The sequence below is a fragment of the Haliotis rufescens genome, unplaced genomic scaffold (assembly GCF_023055435.1).
Source record: "Haliotis rufescens isolate VD_foot unplaced genomic scaffold, xgHalRufe1.0.p SCAF_8, whole genome shotgun sequence".
In the NCBI taxonomy this organism is placed as follows: Eukaryota; Metazoa; Mollusca; class Gastropoda; order Lepetellida; family Haliotidae; genus Haliotis; species Haliotis rufescens.
In genome coordinates, this window is record NW_025964372.1 from 44,484,993 (window position 1) to 44,512,009 (window position 27,017).

General features: G+C 42.6%; 2 protein-coding genes across 3 annotated transcripts in view; one reads left to right on the forward strand and one right to left on the reverse strand.

The window, feature by feature from the left end:
- Positions 1-465, reverse strand: part of LOC124151931 (protein mono-ADP-ribosyltransferase PARP14-like) — a 35,753-nt gene extending 35,288 nt beyond the window's left edge. The window contains exon 1 of the mRNA XM_048389696.1: positions 280-465. Within this exon, the coding sequence (XP_048245653.1) occupies positions 280-304 (25 nt within the window). The 5' untranslated portion in view covers positions 305-465. The remainder of the gene's footprint in view (positions 1-279) is intronic.
- A 6,465-nt stretch (positions 466-6,930) lies between these two features.
- LOC125376821 (protein mono-ADP-ribosyltransferase PARP14-like) lies at positions 6,931-26,656 on the forward strand. Of its 2 annotated transcripts, XM_048388871.1 has the most exons (17): positions 6,931-7,016; positions 9,383-10,010; positions 11,958-11,986; positions 12,591-12,783; positions 13,358-13,404; positions 14,220-14,459; positions 15,245-15,460; positions 16,216-16,237; positions 16,425-16,529; positions 17,542-17,607; positions 18,401-18,592; positions 19,784-19,975; positions 21,017-21,174; positions 21,308-21,650; positions 23,289-23,449; positions 24,358-24,535; positions 25,758-26,656. In XM_048388871.1, exons 2-17 carry the CDS (start codon positions 9,404-9,406, stop codon positions 26,132-26,134), a joined length of 3,126 nt encoding a protein of 1,041 aa, XP_048244828.1. In that variant the 5' UTR covers positions 6,931-7,016; positions 9,383-9,403; the 3' UTR covers positions 26,135-26,656. The 2 variants fall into 2 exon arrangements, with proteins under 2 accessions (XP_048244828.1, XP_048244829.1); XM_048388872.1 differs by lacking the exon at positions 25,758-26,656 and having other exon boundaries at positions 23,289-23,426; positions 24,358-24,521.
- The last annotated feature ends 361 nt before the right edge of the window (positions 26,657-27,017 follow it).

A 27,017-nucleotide genomic window follows, 5' to 3' on the forward strand; every position in this document is an offset into this window, starting at 1 on the left:
ACTAAATCATAAGCTCACGCAGAAACTCACTCAAAAGCTCACTCATAACCTAAATCATAAACTCACGCAGAAACTCACTCATTAACTCACGCAAAAGCTCACTCATAAACTAAATCATAACTCACGCAGAAACTCACCCATAAGCTAATCGTAAACTCACGCAGAAACTCACTCATTAACTCACTCATAAGTACTAGTACACACTCATAAACGCATGATACTAACTGCGATGTCCAAATCTATTTTATACAAATATCTTAAGATTTCACACAAACTTACCTTGCTTATCGATGCAAATATCCATTAATCACATGGAATCAGGGAGCAGTCTGCATATGTCATGCGAACATTCGCAACCTGTACGCAGAATACAAGCGTATGTCATGCTACTGCGTCGTTGGTCCGTATATCTTACGTTATGTTCGTCTCAGACACTAACAGTGTGTTTCATTGTATACTTGGGGCCGGGGGGGCATCAAGCAATCTACCCTCCCTCCCCGCCTGCAGTGTGTTGAAAGCTCCACGTAATAACATGTCATTGTGTTTGAGCATGGCTTCAATTTCAAAAGATTATCTGGTCACGATGTATGTCGTTAACAAGCTTCCTTGTCGGACCGTCTCAAGCACCATCTTGCTGTCTGGCGGCAAAACGTACGGGTCAATATTTACATAGCTCGCTCCCATTGTAAAACTCTATAACGAATAGTTATATTAATGAAAGCGAGACCAAATGATTCACGCCCACTGTAACGTCGGAAATATAAGACGATGTGAACCAGCGGGTTTTTGTATAAGTTGGTTTTCACTTCAATATCGTGAGGAAATTAATGTGTAGACAAATGTGTTTAGATAAATGTTTGCCGATGAAATATATGAAACGCGCGTGTGCGTTACAAAAACATACAGGGCAATGGTGCCCAAGTAGTTGAAGGAACCGGTATTCGCCGTGTGGAGTTGCGGCCCTTTGACGTACCAGGATCCTCTGGTATCATATATCACATTCTCTCTAACATGATCCCCACAAGTGGTAAGTATCTAACGGCCTCTCCTTTCACACCACGACAACATGCGCTATATAGCTGTAATAATAAAAAACACCCAGGTCACTCACTTACAACTTGATATACATTGCTCTTACTCACTTGAATCAAGCACAAAAAAACTATTTTCATATGTGCATGTGTTCACGAACCACGATCAAATTGTGATCATGCCAATTTTCGCGAAAAGGTGAGCGTATCCTGCCAAAGTGGTGGCACTCGTCACAAACACATGCGAAGGCAAGTCAATTGTACATCTAAAAGTCTAAAAAAAACAGGGGAACATATGGTACAAGTCAAGATGAGGAATTGCATCAGACATAATTTTTGTCATTGATGCGTCACATTTGGAAATGCCCTTCACATGTCTATCATAGAACGTTTGGAAAGCTTTACTGAAGCCTTGAATGTTGTAATCGTGATGAAGCAACTTCTGGGGAAGAGTTGCATGATATTGATAAATATTGGTAGAAAGAGCATGCTCGTTTGTTTCTCAATACTTGGGAAATGCGAACACCAAAAGCTGGAGCTGCAGAAATATTGCTTGCATGCATGAATGGAAAGTTGACTATTGCAAAGTTAAAGTCATCACAGTCTTGTGGAGAGTTTTTTGTCACTCTGAATGATCTAAATATAAAACAAACGAGTCAGTTTTACTGGTCTCCTTTATTTCTAGTTCAGGTGATTAAATCAGTGGAAGGGAATTGGCTATTTGACCGTTATTGTACGATATCAGATCATCGATATACCTGAAGCTTTAGTTAAACATCTTGGTTAAATTCACTCTACAAATTTAAAGATTTTATATCATCAAGCCACAAGAAATTTGCCTATGTGGACTTATGTATTTTCATGACACGTTAGAGAGAAGGCATATTTCTTGCAATATTGTCCCAATCTCTGTATGCAATGAATTAACATGTTCTCTTCGCGGTGTGGCTGCGATTTTGCCGATGCGATGTAACTCACTCACTCTTTGCAACAGCATTTCAGCATTTTATATGCCCAAAACTAATACTAATGTCCAAAACGTCAATAATATTAAAATATTAAAAACATTTCCCAGAGATATTTATGGTCCACTGTATATGTCCACTGCATATAAATGAGAAAATAAATGTCTATCAATGACAACTGAATTTGTTCTAATTGTAAGGAAGTTATTCGTGTGCCTTTTGCAGTTTTACATGCCATGCGTTTTAATAGTGTCTTTACCTGTAGGTATTCCAATTGTAACTAGTTATTGTACTACAGACATACGGCATCCTTGATACAATGTATACTGAACGGATCAGGAACCTTTTCTGTGTTATTTTTTAATGAAGACTGAGCACACACTTTCATAAAAATATCCCCAAAATACTTTTTTGTTCAGTATATAAAGATTGATTGATACATTGACAGTGGCCCGCCATACTGACGTCTAAATGTGACATTGCGATAACGATTGTGTATTAGGAATGTGTAGCTTAACTACCGCCACATACTATCTGCAGTTGGAAATCACAAGTTCGTGATAACGAAGACACTATTAATAAAGCTGGAAAGATTCGTGTCACAACAACAGAGGAGTTAAAGATATTTACCTTTGATGCTGCTGCTGAAGATTCTGTGCCTATATGGGGCACGGGTGGACCAGTCGTCTAAGGCGCCGCGATTCGCTGTGCAGAGTTGCGTCCCTTGGGTACGCCAGAAACCTATGATTGTGGGTTCGAATCCCGGTTTGCCCCGATTATGTTTCTAGGTTTGTCAGCACCATTGCCGTGCTCGTGGGTTTCACCGAAGTGGTAAACGTCTGAGACCTTCATCACTTCGGGCTCTCCTCCCACATTAAGCTGACACGCCGTGATATAACTGGAATACTGTTAAAAGCCTTCACTGATGGCTTGTATGTGGGCCGTTGTCCTTAGAACAAAGACACATTGTACTGAAACAGATACCGATATTTTATTCTGAAAATCAGGCCATAGGGACCATAGTACAGGTTGCCTTGGTAACCCGATCCCGTTAGTCGCCTCTTACGACAAGCATAGTCGCCTTCCACAGCAAACATGGATTACTGAAGGCCTAGTCTACTCCGATCTTCACGGGTACCCATGTTCACTAGCTACTTATTAACATGTGTCAAACAGTGAATGTCGTTTCAGAACACGATGGATGTACTGTTGTATTCTGAAGGGCCAGTCAACCATATCATATTTAGACAGTAACGGCATTATGCATACGTACAAGTGTCGTACAAACAAACGCTATTTTGACGTCCCTGTATCAGTCAAAGACGAGGAGAACACGGCTTGACATAACGCATGGGCAGTGATAACGGTACTGACATGTAACGATTGAACATGGTTTCAGATTCAAAGGACTATCTGTAGGTAAATGTAGCTGTAGGATGTTGCTACATAAAAAGGGTCTACGTTGGCATTCAGATCTGAACGTATGATTTTCTTACGAAGCCATGAGTGAGTGAGTGAGTTTGATTTTACGCCGCTTTAAGCAATATTCCAGCAATATCACGGCGGGGTACACAAGAAATGGACTTCACACATTGTCCCCAAATCGGGAATCGAACCCGGGTCTTCGGCGTGACGAGCGATCGCTTTAACCACCAGGCTACCCCACCGCCCCACGAGGCTATGGAATTGATTACCTGACGCTGTATGGCATTCCGGTGGCGTTAATGGACGTTGTTAATACTATCAATCACTTCACTCCATTATTAAATGCCAATGGAATAAAGTCATATTGCTGGAATTTTGTTGAGTGTGAGAAAAAACAAACAAAATTATATAAATAGAAAACTGAACATTTCAAACATGGTCTTAATATGCCTATCGTCAATGATATTTAGTGTCCATATCAACGACCGTTTCAAGAGTGTGCGCAAATGTCCGTATACATCTGTACTCTCTATCCATATACACCTTCATTGATCGAAATAGATCAATACGTCACGCTATACAGCAAAGAGTGTCTCCTTAAGATAAATCTTCGTTGTATTTTTCCTATGAGTACCCGACGTAGAATGTGCCCCCAGCACCACATTGCTAGTCAGACCCTTGAGTCCACGGCATAGAATGTGCCCCCAGCACCACATTGCTAGTGACCCTTGAGTACACGACATAGAATGTGCCCCCGGCACCACAAAGCTAGTCAGACCCATGACTACCCGGCATAGAATGTGCACCCAGCATCCCATTGCTAGTCAGACCCTTGAGTACCCGGCATAGAATGTGCCCCCAGCACCACATTGCTAGTGACCCTTGAGTACACGACATAGAATGTGCCCCCAGCACCACATTGCTAGTCAGACCCTTGAGTACCCGACGTAGAATGTGCCCCCAGCACCACATTGCTAGTCAGACCCTTGAGTACCCGGCATAGAATGTGCCCCCAGCACCACATTGCTAGTCAGACCCTTGAGTACCCGACATAGAATGTGCCCCCAGCACCACATTGCTAGACAGACCCTTGAGTACACGACATAGAATGTACCCCCAGCACCACATTGCTATTCAGACCTATGAGTACCCGGCATAGAATTTGCTCCCAGCACCCCATTGCTAGTCAGACCCTTGAGTACACGACATAGAATCTGCCCCCAGCACCACATTGCTAGTGACCTTGAGTACACGACATAGAATGTGCCCCCAGCACCACATTGCTAGTCAGACCCTTGAGTACCCGGCATAGAATGTGCTCCCAGCACCCCATTGCTAGTGACCCTTGAGTACCCGACATAGAATGTGACCCCAGCACCACATTGCTAGTCAGACCCTTGAGTACCCGGCATAGAATGTGCTCCCAGCACCACATTGCTAGTCAGACCCTTGAGTACCCGGCATAGAATGTGCCCCTAGCGCCACATTGCTAGTCAGACCCTTGAGTACCCGACATAGAATGTGCTCCCAGCACCCCATTGCTAGTGACCCTTGAGTACCCGACATAGAATGTGCTCCCAGCACCACATTGCTAGACAGACCCTTGAGTACACGACATAGAATGTGCCCCCCGCACCCCATTGCTAGTCAGACCCATGAGTACCCGGCATAGAATGTGCCCCCAGCACCACATTGCTAGTGACCCTTGAGTACACGACATATAATGTGCCCCCAGCACAACATTGCTAGTGACCCTTGAGTACCCGACATAGAATGTGCCCCAGCACCCCATTGCTAGTCAGACCCTTGAGTACACGACATAGAATGTGCCCCCAGCACCACATTGCTAGTGACCTTGAGTACACGACATAGAATGTGCCCCCAGCACCACATTGCTAGTCAGACCCTTGAGTACCCGGCATAGAATGTGCTCCCAGCACCCCATTGCTAGTGACCCTTGAGTACCCGACATAGAATGTGACCCCAGCACCACATTGCTAGTGAGACCCTTGAGTACCCGGCATAGAATGTGCTCCCAGCACCACATTGCTAGTCAGACCCTTGAGTACCCGGCATAGAATGTGCCCCTAGCGCCACATTGCTAGTCAGACCCTTGAGTACCCGACATAGAATGTGCTCCCAGCACCCCATTGCTAGTGACCCTTGAGTACCCGACATAGAATGTGCTCCCAGCACCACATTGCTAGACAGACCCTTGAGTACACGACATAGAATGTGCCCCCCGCACCCCATTGCTAGTCAGACCCATGAGTACCCGGCATAGAATGTGCCCCCAGCACCACATTGCTAGTGACCCTTGAGTACACGACATATAATGTGCCCCCAGCACAACATTGCTAGTGACCCTTGAGTACCCGGCATAGAATGTGCCCCAGCACCACATTGCTAGTCAGACCCTTGAGTACACGACATAGAATGTGCCCCCAGCACCACATTGCTAGACAGACCCATGAGTACCCGGCGTAGAATGTGCCCCCAGCACGAGACTATGACTGTATTAGTCAATGGATGGGTAAAACTGGTGTTATGCCGCTCTTAGCAATATGCCAGAATTAATCCCGAGGGGGACACTGAAATGAGCTTTACACTTGCGCCATGTGGAGAATTGAACCCACCTCTTCGGGGTGATGAGCGAACGCTTTAACCACGAGGCCCACCGCCCTATGATTAAAGATAGTCATCGAGCAATGCCATAGGGCTGGAAGACCTAAAGTGACATGAGGTCACAACGAAATTACTTTTCTCCAATCAAAGCCTACTCACTGCAAGCCGTTCGTGTATTGAGAGCTTCCTTTAATATTTGTGATAGGGAGGAAAACATATTTATGTGTCAACGTACTGGAATATTTACGACTTCATCATTTTGCTGTATAGGAGCAGTCAACAGTTACTCAATCGATATGAGTTCATCGTAATACTCAGCACAGCCTGTATGGTTCATGTATAAACTGAGGGCACGGGGGGCCCAGTCGTCTAAGGCGCCGCAATTCGCTGTGCAGATTTGCGTCCCTTGGGTACGCCAGAAACCTATGATTGTGGGTTCGAATACCGGTTATCCCCGATTATGTTTCTAGGTTTGTCAGCACCATAGCCGTGCTCGTGGGTTTCACCGAAATGGTAAACGTCTGAGACCTGCATCACTTCGGGCTTTCCTCCCAAATTAAGCTGACACGCCGTGTTATAAATGGAATACTGTTAAAAGCGGCGCTAAACCCAACTCACTCACTCACTCACCAACTCACTCACTCATGGAGTAGTAAACGTTGTAAATCAGACTCCGAGATGTTTTTTAATCATCTTGACAAAAACACATGTTCATTCCAATTACATCTGCCACACCTGCTGAAAACACTCACTCACTCACTCATCTATATACGTTTGAATCTATATCAATATACACACTGATATCAGCACGTGACGTTTTACGTAAAAGCGATACCACTTCCCAACTTCCTGGTGATATGATATAAAGGTAACACTGAGGACCGATCAGCATAACGAGGCGATGAGAGCTGTACTGCAAGGGATGTCACCAGGGCTGCCGTGAGCGATAGCGCCTGTTTACACGATTCTTGTAAGTATGTTATATTTACTGTTTAAATAATTAACGTTAAATCAAGTGGCATTTCAGGTTTGGGGACCTTATTTACATTTAATATGAACTGATTTGGCCATTTGGTTGTCATTTCAACAGATGAAATTTCAATCTTGGTTTCAGCTTCTATTGGTTTAAAACCTCTCCTTTTTGTCAATGTATTTTTGATTAACAGGACGTGGAGTCCAGACTTTCCTGAGGTCCAGGATATATTTTCTCAGAATTATACTCTAGGTTTCTGTCTGTCAAATAATTACCGGGCACATTGGACTTAGGTTTGTGATGGTGTTGTGTTGTTGAGGTTGGGATCCAGGTCAATGGTGCAGATCCACTGGATCCGATGACTGACATGATGCTTAGAATGCTCTGATTGCGGGTGTCTCGTGTGTCGGTTGATCTGTGGTGTTCTGTGAATCCTCAAGTTCATCCTTTCTTGATGCTACAGCTTCTAAAATGTTACATAAAGATACTTTACCCTTCGTGTGTGTTATCATCTTGAATCAGTATGACCTAGACTACCCTAGAGTGAAAACTGTCAGGAACATTTAAAAAAAATTATTACCGAAAACAGCCACGATTTACATGAAGACCCTGCATCCTCACGTGGCCAGGGGTTTTGGGACATTTTCAAACATTTGAAATATAAGTATGCGATACTATGCTGTGTGAGAAGGTAAGATAGATAAGAATGTATGTAGGAGAAAGGAAGAAAGATGTAGAAGATATAGAAGTGGTATTTTATGTGTTTCTAAATACGTAGCAGTACAGACAATTTGTATCGAAAAGATGCGTTTTCACACCCATGTATGAAGTTTTCAATGTCACTATATTGTCTTATTAGTTTCTTCTTGTTCTTGTGTGTGTGTGTGTGGGGGGGGGGGGGGGGGGGGGGGGGTTGGGGGAGAGTTGCTTAGCCCCAAACCTGTAGTGAGCTGAGTTTGACCGACCCTGCTTACAAAAGTATGACAGATATATGTCAGCCACTGCTTTATGTGTGAGGACAATCGTACATGATGTTGGCTTATCTGTTTGGTGAAGACAACCATTACCTGTTCGATGCTGACAGGAAAAATACTGATTATTTATATAGATTAGCATCGTTCTATGCAGTTGGTGTTGCTGCTTGCCGTGAGATGGTGTAATACTGCTCTCGCTATGTTCTCATGTTGGACTTTGCACAATGATATTGCCTGTGTTTATCAGTTGATTGGCGCAGATCCAATCTGTGGGTTGGTTGGTTGGCTTGTTTGTTGTTTAACGCCGCACTCAGCAATATTCCAGCTATATGACGGCGGTCTGTAAATAATCTAGTCTGGACCAGACAATCCAGTGATTGACATCATGAACATCGATCCACGCAATTGGGACCGATGACATGCATCAACCACGTCACTGAGCCTGACCACCCGATCCTGTTAGTCGCCTCTTACGACAAGCATAGTCGCCTTTTACGGCTTGCATGGATTGCTGAAGACCTGTTCTACCCCGGATCTTTACAGGTCCAATCTGAGGGAGATATATGGATGTCAACGTCTTTATTATTAGGAACACAACGTTTCGGAGTACAGTAAAGTACGGTTCAAACGAAGGCACCACTAATATTAGCTGGTTATAACAGTAGTTCGTTATAAGCATATGTACAGCAAGTCTACAGCAAATGGCCGGGACCCAAACATAAGTTCGTTCTATCCGTCGGTCCGTTATAAGCGTGTTAGTTATAACATGGTTTACTGTGTATCCTTACTCCTTCATCAGGTGAATGAATGCTACGAGTCGTTTAACATATATGTGTCCATGTAAGAAGTAATATGATAAAAGAAGTGGAATAGTCAACAAGGAGTGAGTGAGTGTGTGTTTATCGCCGTTTTTAACAGTATTCCAGTTATATCACGGCGTGTCAGCTTAATGTGGGAGGAAAGCCCGAAGGGATCCAGGTCTCAGACGTTTACTACTTCGGTGAAACCCACGAGCACGGGTATGGTGCTGACAAACCTAGAAACATAATCGGGGCGAACCGGGATTCGAACCCACAGTCCTAGGTTTCTGGCGTGTCCAAGAGACGCAACTCTGCACAGAGGATTAACAGTTCATTTCTTCATCCCCCATTGGCTATAAATCATAAAATAATTTACAAATATATATATTCAGATCGAAAATTAAAACAGATGATGTTTTGAAGGGGTCGCCAGCTTGTTTTCCAAAACCTGTACCGGTTTTTTTTACCTGACTTGTCTGGTTTCGAGTATTTACAGACAACCGTCATATATCTGCAATATTGCGGATATAAACCTTTACCTGCACACAAGCAAACAGCCCTTGCAGTCATTCAGTGTTTTCTCTTGTAGCACAGACATACACCAACAAATATGGACAACGAGGCGGTTGAGACGTTTCCTATCTCGGATCGCACTGAAATCAGCTTTCTGAAAAGAGTCAGCATTGAAGGCCAACTGAAAGACATCCATCCTGACATTACAATTAGCATCGACGAGACTCAGGTCCGAGTAGAGGGGTCAAGGAATTCCGTGTACGATGCCAAAACAACCATTGCTACCATCTTGGGGGAAACTGAGTTACGTGACGTTACAGTGACTGATCCATCGCGCATCAAACTTTTCATGAAGGATGTAACTCGTAGATATATTGGAAGCATACTCTTACGAAATGGCCTTAATGCAGTGTACGATGTCTGCGAAGACAGGATCAGGATCCGGTGCAAGCATGACGAGTTTTGCCGAGTTCGGGATGTCATAGACGCTGCCATCGTCAGTGAAGAGGTTGATGCCTCTCTTGGTGTACACCTCCGTCACAGACTACAAGAGTTCAGAGATTATACGGAAGTGGACGACAATCCAAGGCGTACTCGCCTCTCAGTACATTTCGAGAAATACAACTCGGTGAAGGAAATCGTGGATGTTGTGATAAATGAGCGGAACGAGGAACCAGGTGTTCTTCGCCGACGCAAAGCTGATAGTGAGTTTGTTTGGAATTCTCCGTGTGTGTATGTGTGTAAAGTGTATATGTGCATGTAATGTGTAGTGTGTTTCTAGTGTGTGTGTAGTCTCTGTGTGTGTGTGTGTGTGTGTGTGTGTGTGTGTGTGTGTGTGTGTGTGTGTGTGTGTAAAGTGTATATGTGCGTGTAATGTGTAGTGTGTTTCTAGTGTGTGTGTAGTCTGTGTGTGTATGTGTGTGTGTAAAGTGTATATGTGCGTGTAAGATGTAGTGTCTTTCTAGAGTGTGTGTTTGTGTGTGTGTGTGTGTGTGTGTGTAAAGTGTATATGTGCGTGTAATGTGTAGTGTGTTTCTAGTGTGTGTGTAGTCTGTGTGTGTGTGTGTAAAGTGTATATGTGCGTGTAATGTGTAGTGTGTTTCTAGTGTGTGTGTAGTCTGTGTGTGTGTGTGTAAAGTGTATATGTGCGTGTAATGTGTAGTGTGTTTCTAGTGTGTGTGTAGTCTGTGTGTGTGTGTGTAAAGTGTATATATGTGCATGTAATGTGTAGTGTGTTTCTAGTGTGTGTGTAGTCTGTGTGTGTATGTGTGTGTGTAAAGTGTGTATGTGCGTGTAATGTGTAGTGTGTTTCTAGTGCGTAGGTAGTGTGTGTGTGTATGTGTAGTGTGTTTCTAGTGTGTTTGAAGTCTATGTGTGTGTGTAAAGTGTATATGTGCGTGTAATGTGTAGTGTGTTTCTAGTGTGTGTGTAGTCTGTGTGTGTATTTGTGTGTGTAAAGTGTATATGTGCGTGTAATGTGTAGTGTGTTTCTAGTGTGTGTGTAGTCTGTGTGTGTGTGTAAAGTGTATATGTGCATGTAATGTGTAGTGTGTTTCTAATGTGTGTGTAGTCTGTGTGTGTGTGTGTAAAGTGTATATATGTGCGTGTAATGTGTAGTGTGTTTCTAGTGTGTGTGTAGTCTGTGTGTGTGTGTGTGTGTGTGTGTGTGTGTGTGTGTGTGTGTGTGTGTGTGTGTGTGTGTGTGTGTGTGTGTGTAAAGTGTATATGTGCGTGTAATGTGTAGTGTGTTTCTAGTGTGTGTGTAGTCTCTGTGTGTGTGTGTGTGTGTGAAGATTTCAAGACATATAATTCATTTCTTTGAAATCAGGTAAAGAACACTTTTATCTACAGTAGCCATCCAATATGACCTGAGTGGACATTAGTTTTTCTCTATCGTATTCTTGAACAGATAAAAATACAAGCCTTCAACCATAACACAATCTAATAGTTGGTACCTTATTAATTAATTCTTTTGTTATTTGTCATTATTTAATAGTGATTCATAAACATAGGATTACTCCTACGCATTATAAATAAATACATTTCTATTAATATCATAAATAAGATAATAGAGTGTGAAGATTATCGTTTGGATCGTGTCAACACTTAATGTGTGTATGTATTACACTGTAGTCAGTCGTATTCTGGCTAGTCTGGTCCAAGGAAACCGGCAGTTGATAGCTTGATACAACCAGCCAGGTGTTTCATCTTGATTGTTTCCCCGGCTCTAAAGAGTAGAACAGAGGACTGGGATATTATCTACCGCTGAATATCCACCCGAGGTACCCACCCATTGTCTAAATTAGCCAGTGGTTGGAATCTGCAACTGGACAAAAAAGGGCCGTTGGGTAGCCTAGTGGTTAAAGCGTTCGCTCGTCACTTTGAAGTCTGGCATCTACTCCCCCCTGAGTACAATACGGGAAGCTTCATCTTGGTGCTCCTCTCCCTGATGTTGTTACTGGAACAGATATAAGAGCGCCCTAAAATCATACTCCCTCAGAAGATGTGTTAGGTCTAGTGGCGAATGTGTTTTAATATGTGCTGCGTTATGTATGAACATTTGGAAGATGCAAATATTAATTAACATATGTAGGGAATGAAGTTGTTTTTCTTTTTTAAATGAAAAATAACTCAATATTTGTTTTGTGCAGGTGGATTTAACGACTCAGACGAGGATCAGGTAACAAAACCAACCATTCATTTATCTATTTTACATATTTATTTGTTGTTTTAGCCTCACGCGGTAATATTTCAGTTAAATCACGACGGCCGGTAAGTTGTAAAGTCTGATTCAGACAAACCAGTGATTGATATTACGACCAACTATGACAAGAAATTAACCAATTAATCAACTCCAGCTATTGAGTAGTCATAAATGACCATCATAAGCTAATGGGGACGCCCCCACACCCCCACCACACCCCACCCCAGTGTGGTAATATCAAAAAGTAAATGAGCGAGTAACTATATTTATTTTCTAACTGTGAATACCCTCCACTCATCCAATCCCTAATACCCAGGGGTGGTCGGGTTGCCTAGTGGTTAAAGCGTTCGCTCGTCACGCCGAAGACCGGGGTTCGATTCCCAACATGGGTACAATGTGTGAAGCCCATTTCTGGTGTCCCCCGCCGTGATATTGCTGGAATATTGCTAAAAGCGGCGTAAAATCCAACTCACTCACTCACTCACCTAATACCCAAATTTCAGCGACCACCCTGACATCCAACGAACCTCACCTAATCCATTACAAAACTTTACCATATTCTGTGTGGCTTCTTCTCTAGGTCAATGGTGGTGGCGGTGCTGCAAGTCAGGATGATCCCCTCACCCATCTAGAGAAGTCAGTGTACACCGAAAGGCTTGAAATCCGGAAACCTGGCATCGAAAATATTGCAAAGTCCGATCAATTTCAAGCATTTTTGGAGAAAACTGCACATGGAAAAAACATCAAAGTGGCGCCATGTCATGTCAACGAAGGTAAAATGATCTACCTTTTGTATTGTTTGTTTATTGTTTGACGCCCAACATGAACTAGTACATCACGGCAGCTTGTAAATAATTGAGTTTGAAGCAGATAATTCAGTGATTGATATTAGTAGCAACGATCCACGCCATAGGGATACAAGCCTGACCACATGGTCCATTAGGTCGCTATCTACGACTAGTGATGGCTTCAAGGGAATTGGAACAATGGTCATGAAATGGTTTATCAGCTTGTCTACTCCATACACTTCATCAGTTATATTTATATGAAAGTGACAATGTCTCTCACGTCTATGGACGCCATTAGGACCATATACATGGTATTTTGTTCTTTCTCTAAAAAAAACAACGTAACACGTTGGCGTTTAATTCAAGGCACTATGCTGAAACTCAAGGTAATTTGTCGAAAATTCAAGATACATGTTTAAAATATTTATATGTATTCAAGATACTAACTTCAAAATGTTATCTTGAATTTTCAAGAAAAGAGTAAACCTTATATGTCTCTTCAGTAGAAGATGCTTCAGAAATTGTTGTATTTTCTTCACATGGTGTTTCTGTTTTTCAGAACAGGGGAGGATCATCATTAAGCAGGGCACGCTTGAGGCTTTAGAGGTAACTTCTGTGTCTACAACTGAAAGTCATGTGATGAAAGAAAGTGGCTGATATAGTTTGGGTTTGATGTGTCAGCTATAAGACTCAATCCAGTGATTGGTATTAGCCTGACCACCATATCCATTTGAATGTCTTGTATGATAGAGTATAAACCAACTTTTGTTGATGGTTACGAATGAAACAAACAAGAAATTGTTATTCGATAGTGATGTATTTGACACAGTGACATTGTTTTGTACCATCGGTTTGCAGTGTGTCCGCCATCGGTTTCAGCCAAGTACGGTTTTGATAATGGTTAAATTGTTTGGTCGAATTCTAATTCAATTGCACACTTTCTTATTTTCTGCTAAAAGTAATTTAATTGCATTAATCAGAAATGTCCAGAAACGTTTTGTCAGCAAGGGGCTTCCTGAACACAGCATTCCTCACAGGCACGTTGTTTTCTGTCAGTGCTTGTATGGTTGAGTGGTTAGAGTGTATGTCCTGAGAGCGGAATGCCAGTGGCCCCATCCCCAGACGGCGTCTATGAAAATACTTGTTGTTACCCTGCTGCGCTTGGCATTATGGGGATATAGGGAGGACAAGACGACTGGATGTCATGGTCACTGGATGTCATGGTCACTGGATGTCATGGTCACTGGATGTCATGATCACTGGATGTCATGGTCATTGGTCACCCGAGGCATGGTATCTGAGTGTCCATGATGCCACGACTCCAGACAAGTACATGGAAACACAAAAACGTTTGTACCTGTCGCTATGTAATACTAATTTTAAACGCGACTTTAAAACCCATTTCACCTTACCTCTTTCAGTTTAAGGTGGATGTGCTAGTTTGTCCAGTCTCCAAAACGTTGGAGCTGAGTAATGGCGTGGTGGCAAAGGCTCTGTCTGAAGCTGCTGGACCGGAACTTCAGGATGATTGTAAGAAAGACTTCCGGGTTAACGAAATGAAGGAGTGTCATATGACGGTGACGTCACCCTATCGTCTCAAATGCAACAATGTCCTCTTTGTGGCCTTGCGCCACTGGAACCAAAGACAAGAAACAAAAGAGGTTGGTGTGAATTAGTTTTGTTAGTATTTGTTTGCTGTGATGTTATTTACTGTAAATAATTGAGTCTGTAAATAAGTAATTGGTATTATAACCTCGGTGCGATGACACGCTATAATCCAAGACACCGATCCTGACCACTGAATTTATTATGTCGCCTCTTATGAGTGGCAAAGGATGCTTGGGAGATCTTCTTACCTGCCCAATAACACTTGAGTGAGTTGGGTTTAACGCCGCGTTTAACAGTATTCCGGTTATATCACGGCGTGTCAGCTTCAAGTGGGAGGAAAGCCCGAACTGATGCGAGTCTCAGACGTTAACCACTTCGGTGAAACCCACGAGCACGGGTATGTTGCTGACAAAGCTAGAAACATAACTGGGGGGAACCGAGATTGGAAACCCACAATCATAGGTTTCTGGGACGCAACTCTGCACAGCGAATCGCGGCGCCTTAGACGACTGGGCCACCCGTGACCCCATTTCTGCTAAGAATATTTTCCGGGTCAACAAGCAGTGGAAGTATTGTTACTGTAATAGCCATTACACATTTGGATCCGTAAGTGTAAATCTTGAAATACGCAGTTCACGAGAAACCTTTAAATAAATATGTACTGAAAGAGAACAAATAAATTGTACGATTCCGACTGTTTCTATATCACTTTCAAATAGTGATGATATCATTTGTTCACGAACAGGTGAGTGTATCCTGCACATGCACGTGAATTGTTTACCTGATCTAATGCGAGTAAGATACTTACCTTTTTTCGCATTGTTTTTTCACATTTCAGGGGTACCAATGTATACTCAGTGAATGCCTGGAAAAAATATCAAGGATTGAACCACTTCCAACGTCTGTTGCAATCCCTGCTTTGGGCTGCGGCAATCTCGGGTATCCACGTGACCTTGTGGCAGACTTGATGATGGACACGGTGAAGCAGTTTATACAAAGACAGAAGGTTGATGTATATGTGATACTACACCCCGACAACCCGGAAGTACAGAAGGTACAGCACAGTCCTAATACAGATTGACCATTTGATGTTCTGGGAGATTTCTGGGATTTTGTATCGAGATTAGATAGTTTTCAGCTACTGCTACAAAATCAGATTTTTTTGGTTTGAAACTATAAACCTGGGTTTTATGTTTTAGAAAAACACTTTGCACCAATGTCTTTTTTTTTTTGTGGCAGACAATTTTCTGTTTCACAGTCTGAAGCATAATAAAAAAATTCAAGAACTTTCGCAGACAATTTATTGTTTTAGATAAAATCCCAGGCCCGCCCCAGGAAAAAAATTTGGTTGGACCCTTGGTTAAACTTTGCACGTTAGCGCTTATTTAGACTACAAACTCGTTCAGTTCAGTACTTATTCGAGGTTGTGTATATGAATGACATGCAAAGTCTTGTGTGTGTATAGTCCATGCTCACTATAGTACATACCATCCACAAATTATGAAACGTCATGGCCTGGGATTCTCTTTAAGACACCGGCTATTGTTTCGGGACTGTGTCTTGACATTAGATATACTACCCAAAAGAAGTTAAGGAACACCCGACTCTTATATATTGGTAATGTTAATCTGTCATAGCATGAGAGATTAACTATTGTAATATGGAAGAATCAGGTGATCCTTAACTTCTTTTGAGTAGTATATTTGTTCAGCTACAGCTGCAAACCCAGATATGTTGTTCATTTAAACAGGAGTCGGAATAATATTTTGTGTATGGGTTTGTGACGTCATTCCTTTATATCCCTTCCAGGCATTCCAAGCAAGACGGGAAGGTATCTATTACATCATAACGTGTCATATCAAACAGAATTGAGAAAGAAATCATCTCTGATCGAATCTGTGAAACAAGTAAAGCATTTCGAAATGAACTGTGTTAAATACTAAGATCACACATTCATTATTCGTGTTTAATAAGTTTTGTTTGAGCATCTTCCAAGTCGTGATGGGCCTTTGTTGCAGCGTTTCACATCGAGGACATCAGACTGACAGTCAGAAAAGGGGATATTTTGGAAGAACAGGCCGACGTGATAGTCAACAGTATATCAGAAGACTTCTCACTGACTGGTAAGGTACATGTACTCTACATGCTATATAGTGTTCCGTCTACACGACCCAGCGCGCATGGACAGGCTTCATCACACTTAACCTCACAAACCAGATTTCAGCCTTTGTCTTGTCCATGCCTTAACGCTAGTCAACGGAATAAACACATAAATCTGTTGTTTGGGTGGGGAAACACCATATACTGCTTTTGTGGAAGTTCTCAATTCAGCGCTAATAAGCAATGCCATTTGATTAAGGGAGTCGCATTCATATTGAGACGCATTTTGGGATAGGGACCAGCAGTCGCATTCATTTGGAGACGCATTCATTTGAAAATTAACAGTATGATCTCCAAAATTTGAAACTTGTAGATGATAATTCCCCGGATGGAAAGTATTATACTGTCGTCTAAGTCGTCTACATATTCCCTTTACTGATACAGTGTCACAAAACAGTTTATTGTCTTTGGGAGTATATAGAATTTGGTCTTTTGACAATTAGATTTGGTCCCCAGCACCTATACTGATTGAAAGAGAATCGAAAGGTGCGTGATGTGTGTCTTAGTTCTATTACGTTGAGTTTCCTCCGCGGTCTGCATATATCGATGACATCACTGCAGCATGTGCAGAATAGAACCTGGACCACGTCATTGACTTTGACCAGCCGATCCTTTTGTGTATGCTCGTACCAGAATGTTTATTATACGCATATTTATCGTCAATCACAAGCTGTCAGTAAATCCCTAGTCAGTGGATGTTGTTTAGTGCCGCAGTCAGTAATATTCAAGCTACGTCACCGCGGCCTGTAAATAATCCAAATCTCGGTGAAGCAACCTAATGGTTGACAGCATGAGCGACAGTTTCTTGTGCTTCTTGCTGATTGGCTAGTTTGTCCAATTGTTCCATTGGTTTATTGTCTGCAAAGGGGTCAATGGAAATATGTCGTCATCAGGCGCATTGTTGCTATAATTGAAGATGACATCACCCACTGTCCCGGATGTCAGTTATATGTCAGCTGACCTTTTATGTTTCAGAAACCCTTTCAACAGCACTGGTAGAACGCTTTGGAGAGCCATTCAAGAAGGATTTCAGAAAAAATCGTGAGTTTTATATGTTTTTGGAGATATCTGTTCACAACGTTTCATGCTGAAGTTTAAAGTAAAGTAGATTCAAGATTAACTTTATAAAGAGCGGCTGTGTTGAATTATCTGAAACCTTTACCATGCCCAATAACAGATACAGCATACACAGAACTAAAGACGCTGAAGTAAATGAATATAACACAATTATAACTAACACCAACAACAGAAATAACATACACAGACGTAAACGGGATCATCTCACAATCACACAACTACCGTAAACAGTATATATCTGACCGATGCGTGAAGATCCAGGGTAGAATAGGTCTTCAGCAACCAATACTTTCCGTAAAAGGAGACTATGCTTGTCATAAGAGGCGATCGTAAGAGGGATCGTGTGGTCAGGCTCGCTGACTTGTTTGATGCATGTCATCGATCCCATTTGCGGGGATCGATGCTTATGATATCGATCACTGGTCCAGCCTCGATTATGTACAGACCGCCGTCATTTAGCTGGAATATTGCTGAGTGCGGCGTTAAACAACAAACCAACCAACCAACCAATAAAGATTATGTGCATGATTAACTTATGCATAAGGGGATAAGAGGATAAACAGATAGAACAAACCAGGAACACACTTAACATGCAACATTCACGTTTTAATTTTGAAATGATTATAAGACTTAGAAGGCGGCGTTAAACAACCAGCCAACCAACCAACTAGTATATCTGTCAAGGAATAATGTTGTCCCAAATGTTCTCATATACATAAACTATTCTTGCACTTTAGCATACTTTCCTGTTTGATAGTTCCAGCTCTGCAAAAGTCTGGATTATCGTTTTGCAAGTCGTGCAGACCTTGGACTTGTGTAGTACATCTTTGCGCCAGCGTGTTTAAAGGGAAGAACGGAACAGATTGGCTGGCAGCAATACTTTCATGCCTCAAAGAATCTTGGGAAAAGTTCAAACCAGCGTCTGTGGCCCTTCCTTGTCTTGGCGTTGGTATGTGAAATATTTTGTATATTTGTAACGATAATTCCATGTTCATACTTCCCTGCAAAAAGGTTTGCTTTGAAGGTGTTCCGATTGTGATTGAACAAAACTGAAGTGATGACGGACCCATTTCATTGTCGCATGAAAAGTTTGCAAGTATGTTCAGCGGTATGAAAAAAGATCCTAGGAAACATTTGCTTTTCGCAAGAGACGAATTACGAGATCGGCTGCTCAGGCTTCGTATCCCAGTTGCGTGGATCGATGCTCATAATGTCAATCACTGGATTGCCTGGCCCAGGCTCGAGCATTTACAGACCGACGTCATACAACTGGGATATCTCTGAGTTTGAAATACAGCAAAACACGGGTGTTCTGGACAGCGATTAGGTCCTCAATTGTAATGTACTTCGATTCATATTCAATAGAGGTGAGGTGAGGTGAAATGGGGTTTAACGTCGCGTCCAAGATTATTGCACTTATATAGCGACGTTATATTCAATAGACATTCCTATATGGCAATGATCGTTAATCTGATTAATCTTGTTTCTATCCGATCGAAAGTGTTTGTTTGTTTGTTTGTTGTTTAACGCCGCACTCAGCAATATTCCAGCGATCTGTACATAATCGAGTCTGGACCAGACTGTCTAGTGATTGACATCATGAGCATCAATTTACGCAATTGGGATACGATGACATGCATCAAACAAGTCAGCGAGTCTGACCACCCGATCCCGTTAGTTGCCTCTTACGACAAGCATGGGTTGCTGAAGACCTATTCTACCCCGGATCTTCACGGGTTACGGCAAGCATGGGTTGCTGAAGACCTTCTTTATGGGTCAGGTGACTAAAGGAATCAGGTTGTCAGACTTGATGACTTGGTTGATGCATGTCATCGAATCTTAATTTCGAAGATCAATGCTCATGATGTCAATCACTTGATCACGACAAGCATAGTCGCGTTTTACGGCAAGCATGGGTTGCTGAAGACCAATTCTACCCCGAATCGTCGCGGGTTTCACTAAAAGTGGTACCAACTGGAATACCGGTGTCTCTAGAACAGGACATGCTTACCCATTCTGGTTTTCAATGGTTAATTCACATAATTTTCATCACTATTTGCCTTTAACACCCAGTGATCGCATAAAGAAGATGCTTCCCTGGCTAACAGTGACTCAATATATTTACGTTCGTTTTGATCAGGTTCTGAGCGTCTTTCCCCCGAACAACTGGCGGAACACTTGTATGATGCCATAGAACAATATCGAGCTGCCGTTCACTTCAAGAAAGATCGCATCACCGATATCAGGCTGTTAGTGCTTCGTGACGAAGATTTTGATCGAATCGTCACCACGTTGCAGGACATTCAGGAGAGACACAATAAACGTCTCGAGGGTAAGACCTTTTTCATCATTCAATTAATATAAATTCATTAATTCCTTAAAATAATCAAATGAAGAAATAGTGGTTATTTATTTCAGTTAAATATGTTTTCTGTATTTTTTTTATTGATGCCAGGGTTCAATTCCCCACATGGGTACAATGAGTGAAGCCGATCTCTGGTGTCCCCGCCGTGATAATGCTGGAATATTGCTAAACACGGCGTAAAACCATACTCACTCACTCACTCTTTTGATTGACTACAGTCAAGAATACTCTTGCTATAACATATTCGAGCCTGGGCCATACAAACCAGTGATTACTATTTTAAAGAACGTGTCATGTCGGATGATATTGGCACACAATCATGTCACAAGAACCTGGGCACCCGATGTCGCAAAAAATTCCAAGAGCACTAGTCTGTACAGGGTCGTTGATTTTTGAATTCCCGCCTTAAGATGAAAGGTGGTGAGGTGAGGTGAAATGGGGTTTAACGTCGCGCCCAAGATTATTGAACTTATATAGCGACGTGCATGTACGTGTGTGTGTGTGGCTGCTTGTACTAGTCCGGACTGATGCCGATTTATAGTGCTAGCCCACTGAGATGCCATGCCGCAGTTTAACATGAATACCCCACTCAGACACAGTATACTGACTCCGAGCCGACCAGTCCATGTTTTATCCTCTTAATGCCGAGCGCCAGACAGGGTAACAACAAGTACCATCTTTTAACGTCTTTTGGTATGACGGGGCCGGGGATCGAACCCCGGACCTTCCGCTCTACGGGCGGACGCTCAACCACTTGACCACGGAGGCGGTCTAAAGATGAAAGGTGATATGATGTAAATATATAGATTTTGTAATGTGTCAGTTCAATGAAATGGCAGGTCTCGGTACAATGTACACTTCAAAACTTAACAGACCCAAAGAACAAATGGCACATCAGCCGGGACTATTGTTCAGTCGTAAGAGTATGAATCGAGTGGTCAGGTTCTGTGACAGCTGAATGTGAACATTGACCCATTGACAAACAATCCTCATATTTGTTTATAACAGCCACGGGGCAAAAGCAAGTATATGATCTTTACGTATCATCTACTGAAACGTCAAAGGTGCAGGATCTTGCTGGACAAATCCGAAGCTTTGTCGATGCAAACGTACGCAGTGAGGTGGTTGAAGACGACAGGCTGTTTTCTGCAATGTCCAAAGAGAGGGTGAGTTCATTTACTCAACTGTCGTCCAAATGTTTCTAAATACAAACTATTTTAATGATTAACGTGGTTATAATGCTTGCTAATTGGAGGTTGATATGTCCACGAGTTGCTTATTTGGTATTCAATGTTTGAGATGGACGATCTTCAACATCTTGCAAGGAATCACACTGTGGGCTTGAAGGTGATCGGAAGCAAGCTGATACTGTTTGGCATGGAAGTAGACATAGCCAAGGCGAAGGTTGACATCAAGAAGTTTCTGAGAACATGTCACAGCGCTAGATGGAATTCGGCGAAGGATGGCCACAATCTCGATCTGGACTCAATCAGTGGCTATGTTGAGGATGCTTATCAACACAACAAAAGATACACGTTGTTTACGAATCAGTCCAATAGGCTCTACAGGCTGAAGATCAAAGAAGGGAAGGTTTCGATATGCCAGGATCCAGATAAACGAGAGATACAATTACAGAGAACAGGTGAGTTTGGTGATAATTATTTTTGGCCGTTATGTACGCAGCTGTATAAGAAGCGGTACAAAAGTAGTCTCCTGTTATAAATGCCTCCTTGTATGAAACTCTGTGTTAAGCTATCTGTTCTTTCGTTGCATTTCCAGTATCAAATATAATCCCAGGTAACCCAAGCTTGTCGTAAAAGACGACTAAGTGGGTCGGATAACTTGGTTAACTACATATCATCGTTTCCCAGTTGCGTGGATCGATGTTCATGATGTTAATGGCTGATTGTACGGTCCAGACTCGTTTCTTTACACTGTGTATGTGTTGTTGTTGTTGTTTTAACGCCGCACTCAGCGATGTTGCGAGGCTATTCCATGCTACGAGGGGCGGTCGGGTAGCCCAGTGGTTAAAGCGTACGCTCGTCACGCCGACGCCCCGGGCTCGATTCCCGACATGGGTACAATGTGTGAAGCCCATTTCTGGTGTACCCCGCCGTGATATTGCTGGAATATTGCTAACAGTGGCGTAAAACCAAACTAACTCACTCACTCCATGCTACGACCTTTATATGGAGTTCTCACACCTCCTTATTTACTGGCACATATTTTGGGGGCACGGGTGGCCCAGTCGTCTAAGGCGCCGCGATTCGCTGTGCAGCGTTGCCTCCCTTGGGCACGCCAGAAACCTATGATTGTGAGTTCGAATCCCGGTTCGCCCCGATTATGTTTCTAGGTTTGTCAGCACCATTCCCGTGTTCGTGGGTTTCACCGAAGTGGTAAACGTCTAAGACCTGCATCACTTCGGGCTTTTCTCCCACATTAAGCTGACACGCCGTGATATAACTGGTATACTATTAAAAGCGGCGTTAAACCCAACTCACTCACTCACTGGCACTACATTTGTGTGAGAGACGGATGGTACCAGAAGAGCAAGAAATGACCTTCCTTTTTGCGAACACCTGGTGTCATACCAGATATCGAGTGATCCATTCGTGTCATTTTCATCACTACTTTGCCTTCACGCCTAATGAATCAGGTTCGGAAGATATTCGAGTCTGAAATTGACTGAAAGAACTCCTCACGTTGTCGTGGTACGATGACTCCCACTCTCAGATCCAGTCCATCTGGTCTCATCTAGTCGGGGGCACGGGTGGCCCAGTCGGCTAAGGCGCCGCGATTCGCTATGCAGAGTTGTGTCCCTTGGGCACGCCAGAGACCTATGATTGTGGGTTCCCCCCGATCATGTTTCTAGATTTTTCAGCACCATATCCGTGCTCGTGGGTTTCACCGAAGTGGTAAAAGTCTGAGACCTGCATCACTTCGGGATTTCCTCCAAGATTAAGCTGACACGCCGTGATATAACTGGAATACTGTTAAAAGCGGCGTGAAACCCAACTCACTCACTCACCTCTTTAAGTTCTGCTCCTGAGGTGGTTTTCCTTGTGGCACAGTTGGCCCTGTCGTCTGACCCGCAGTCCATTGTGCAGCTGTGCAAGAAACCTAACATACTGAATACTGTTAAGAGCGGCGTTTAACCCAACTCACTCACTCACTTACTCCCATCATATGACAAGGACCAGAGCTCTGGAGCACCTACATGTATGCTAACCTGGAGCCCCACGTGTATGGTTGAATGCATTAGAACATTTTATCTCTTCAGTCACCGTGACGTATGATGACATTCCACTCAACTGGTCGCTTCAGCAGCAAGGGGTCGCGGACTGCGTCCCTTTGGACAGAGATGGGGAAGAATTCAAAAACGTCATTACTCGCTTTGAAACTCAGAGGCAGTCCAAAAGTGAGATATTTCACATAAAAGAAGTGAGTCTGCAACAGCAATATGGTCCATTTCAACCATGTACACCACTTCATATGTCGAAATTAAAGTTCAAATTGAGTAGTGATCGCAGGTCATGAAACCAATGTTATTCAGTCAGATAAGGCACAGATATCGATGTGTTGAGTCCTTGTCGTTTTGGGTGTCGGTATCGTGTGAGCGAGTGTTCAAATCTTGGTCTTGTCTTGGTCTCTCAGTATCCCACCGTGGTCAGCGTCTACGCGTCTAAACCCTGGACCACTTCGCTCCCATGTTAAGACATTTTCATCATCAGCCAGATTGTACGTAGTGTTTTCGGAAATATATAATAAACTTTCTTTTCCGGAGCAGAACTAAACAGTCATGAGAGATATCTTAACTAAACTTGGCACATAGGTAGGACCAGTGGTGTACTGGTGCCTTTTGTTTGGGATTTAAAAAAAATATATTCTTTTTTAGTTTCCGACTTTGACTTTGACTGAAAATAACGGTAGTGCTCATTTCCGGAGCAGATCTTGAAAACCGTACAATATGTCTTCACCAATCTTGGGATTTTAATTAAAAATATGTTTCGAGTTTCCATGGCAACGACTTTGACTTGAAAAACCGTACACTATTTCGTGCCTTGCACACAACCAGACATTTCATATTGGCCGGGGATATGAGTCTTTCAATGTAATAATAAGTATATGTCATGCGACTGATAGGGGCGGTCGGTAGCCTGGTGGTTAAAACGTTCGCTCGTCACGCCGAAGACCCGCGTTCTATTCCCGACATAGGTCAAAGAAGACCGACATGGGTACAATGTGTGAAGCCCATTTCTGGTGTCCCGTGAGATTGCTGGAATATTGCTAAATGCGGCGTAAAACCATACTCACTCACTGAGACTGATACTTTGGATAATCTTCTTCAGGTATATCGGATTGAGAACAGGCTACTACACAGGAAGTATAAGACAGAAGAGGAACGACTTTCCCTACAAAATGGCTGGGACAAAGTCAATGAGCGCATACTCTGGCATGGAACCAGTCAGGGCTCAGTTGAAAACATAAACACAAATGGATTTGACAGGAGTTACAGTGGCACAAATGGTGAGTTCCATCGGCATGTTATCATGATGTTTTACACACGGGATGGTGAGATACTACGTAACACATCTGTCATACAGAGTTGACTTAGGTGTATTTGTTTTGATTTCTCTCAGGTCACGCATGAAACTCGAACTTTGTTGATATTCACAAATAATAAGGAAAGCAAACAAGATCATTACACGTATCAAATTCGGTTCGAATCCTTCAGTTATGCATAAGTCTACTACAGAAATTACCTACTCGAGCACATCCATTCCATGTGGCGTGTACGACTACAGATAGATTGGGGTCCCTTCGCGCGTGATGATGTAAATGCAATTAAGTTCAGCGTGGCACACTTAAGACAGCCTTAAATATTTCGACCAATTTATAAACTTATGTTGATTCGTCTGTGTATTTTGTGGCACTTTCGATCAGTCACACTGAACATCTAGGTACAAATCATATGAAAACTCCTTGGAAATGTTCCTGATTTCGTGGGTCAAAATATCCCAGATGTGAACATTAACTTTTTATATTAATTTCTAGCGTGAGACGTTGTATGTTGATCACGGTTATCTTTTCTTATTCTGAAGGTGACCTTGCCCTTCGTTTGAAGCTGCCACTGACACAATATGCAAGCAGACTCCCGTTTGGGTATATTGTCGATTAGTTAATATGAACTTCTTTGGCAAACATGATTTCCCTTTCCATGTAACGAATATCTGCCAGGGATTAATACCATGAGTAGACAAGTGATGGCATCTTCAATTTTGTTACTGTTAAGGCATAACTTTACACAAATTGTGTGCACGGTAGTCAAACGGATGAGCGGACAGTAATGCGATTTCATATTTGGGGGAATTAAATTCTAGGATTGTTCCAGATACAGCTACAAAACCAGATATATTTATATTTAAAACATATATTTATATTCAAAACTACCAGTCCATTTCTATTCAGATAAAAACATCTTGCATCAATGTAATAAAGAGGTCGGTCCTTCAGAATAGTAGAATATGAATTTACGCTTATTGTGTTTCTAAGTTTCTCAGAACCACAAACGTGATTGGGTTTCACCAAAGTGTTAAACGTCTAAGGCCTGCATTCATGAAGCTAACAGGTCGTTAAAAAATTAAATATGTATCACGGCGGCATTAAATCAAAATCATTCACTCACTCACTCATGCTCACTACCTTTGTCGATGTTGATATATTTTATTAAAAACAATTCATTGTTTAGCCATCAGATTTGGTGAAGGTACCTACTTTTCTGTCGACCCATCCTATTCGTCCAGAGACACATACTCGCCTCCAGATTCCAAAGGATTGAAATACGTGTATCAGGCGAAGGTACTGACTGGCATTCCAGTGGAAGGGAAGGAAACGATGAAGTACCTGCCAGTGAGAGCAGGCACAAGCACTCCCTATGATTCTGCTGTCAACAACTTGAAGGATATCAAAGCCTATGCCATCTTCAAGGATGATCAAGCTTACCCTGAGTATCTAATCGAATTCACCCAAGCGGTCGGCAAGCAGGTGGACATGACAGGAAGCAAGACAACGGCCGATCCTTGTAATGCGGAAGACAACAATGCTCCAGCAATGACTCGGTTGTAGTTTACCACTGAAGAGTGGTCAGTCACAATAACCTCAATCGGACTCAAGTGATCACATGCGGAAACAGCTGTTAGAACCCTTGTCCTTTCTAGCCCCGGTTTGTGGGCAAGTAGGTGGCAAGTTTGAAGTGTCGGAATATGTTGTGGACACATAAATTGTTGCAGTGTCGGACACCTATTTCTGAAAACTTCCTTGTGTTGAATTGTATTGGGATACTGGTTTCGAACCAAATTGAATCTGTTATATATCTGTAATTCTTTATCAATTAGCCAATATTTACACACTTACTGAAAAATAGCCCCTGAAGCTCCTCTTATGTTTCTCATTAATATTTGCTCATAAAGACGTTAAAAGAAGGAACTTCTTGTAACCCTGTCTGGCGCTCGGCATTAAGGGGATAAAACAATGACTAGTCGGCTAGGAGTCGACTGTGTCTGTGTCTGAGTGGGGTATTCATGTTAAACTGCGGCATGGTTTCTCAGTTGAGTAGCACTATAAATCGGCATCAGTCCGGACTAGTATAAGCACCCCCCCCCCCCCCCCCCCCCCCATCACTTCACCTTGATATATTTCCGTTGAATAAGCATTGTGTTAACGTTGTATAAATATATGTATTAAACGCAATTCATTCTGATGTGTCAGACTGGTACTGGTACTTATATTGCCACTGCTGAGCTAGAATTAACGCTTATCGTTGTGACAGTGCTGTCAGAACTTGTATTACAGTTCATTGTTAGTTGGTGCACAGTTTTCTTGTATTTGATGTTTTGATATTGTCGTTCCTTTCCCCTAAGAACTAATTCTCTGACAGCACAGTGTCAAAATACAGGACACATTTCACTGCGTCACAACGTTCCACGAATGTGTTTTGAGAGTGTGTGTC

Excerpts from the sequence above, each read along its gene's own strand:
- LOC125376821 (XM_048388871.1), top strand. The coding sequence starts at position 9,404 with ATGGACAACGAGGCGGTTGAGACGTTTCCTATCTCGGATCGCACTGAA. Across the intron at positions 12,784-13,357 it reads GCCATGTCATGTCAACGAAG|AACAGGGGAGGATCATCATT; the intron begins GTAAAATGATCT and ends TCTGTTTTTCAG. Across the intron at positions 14,460-15,244 it reads AAAGACAAGAAACAAAAGAG|GGGTACCAATGTATACTCAG; the intron begins GTTGGTGTGAAT and ends TTCACATTTCAG.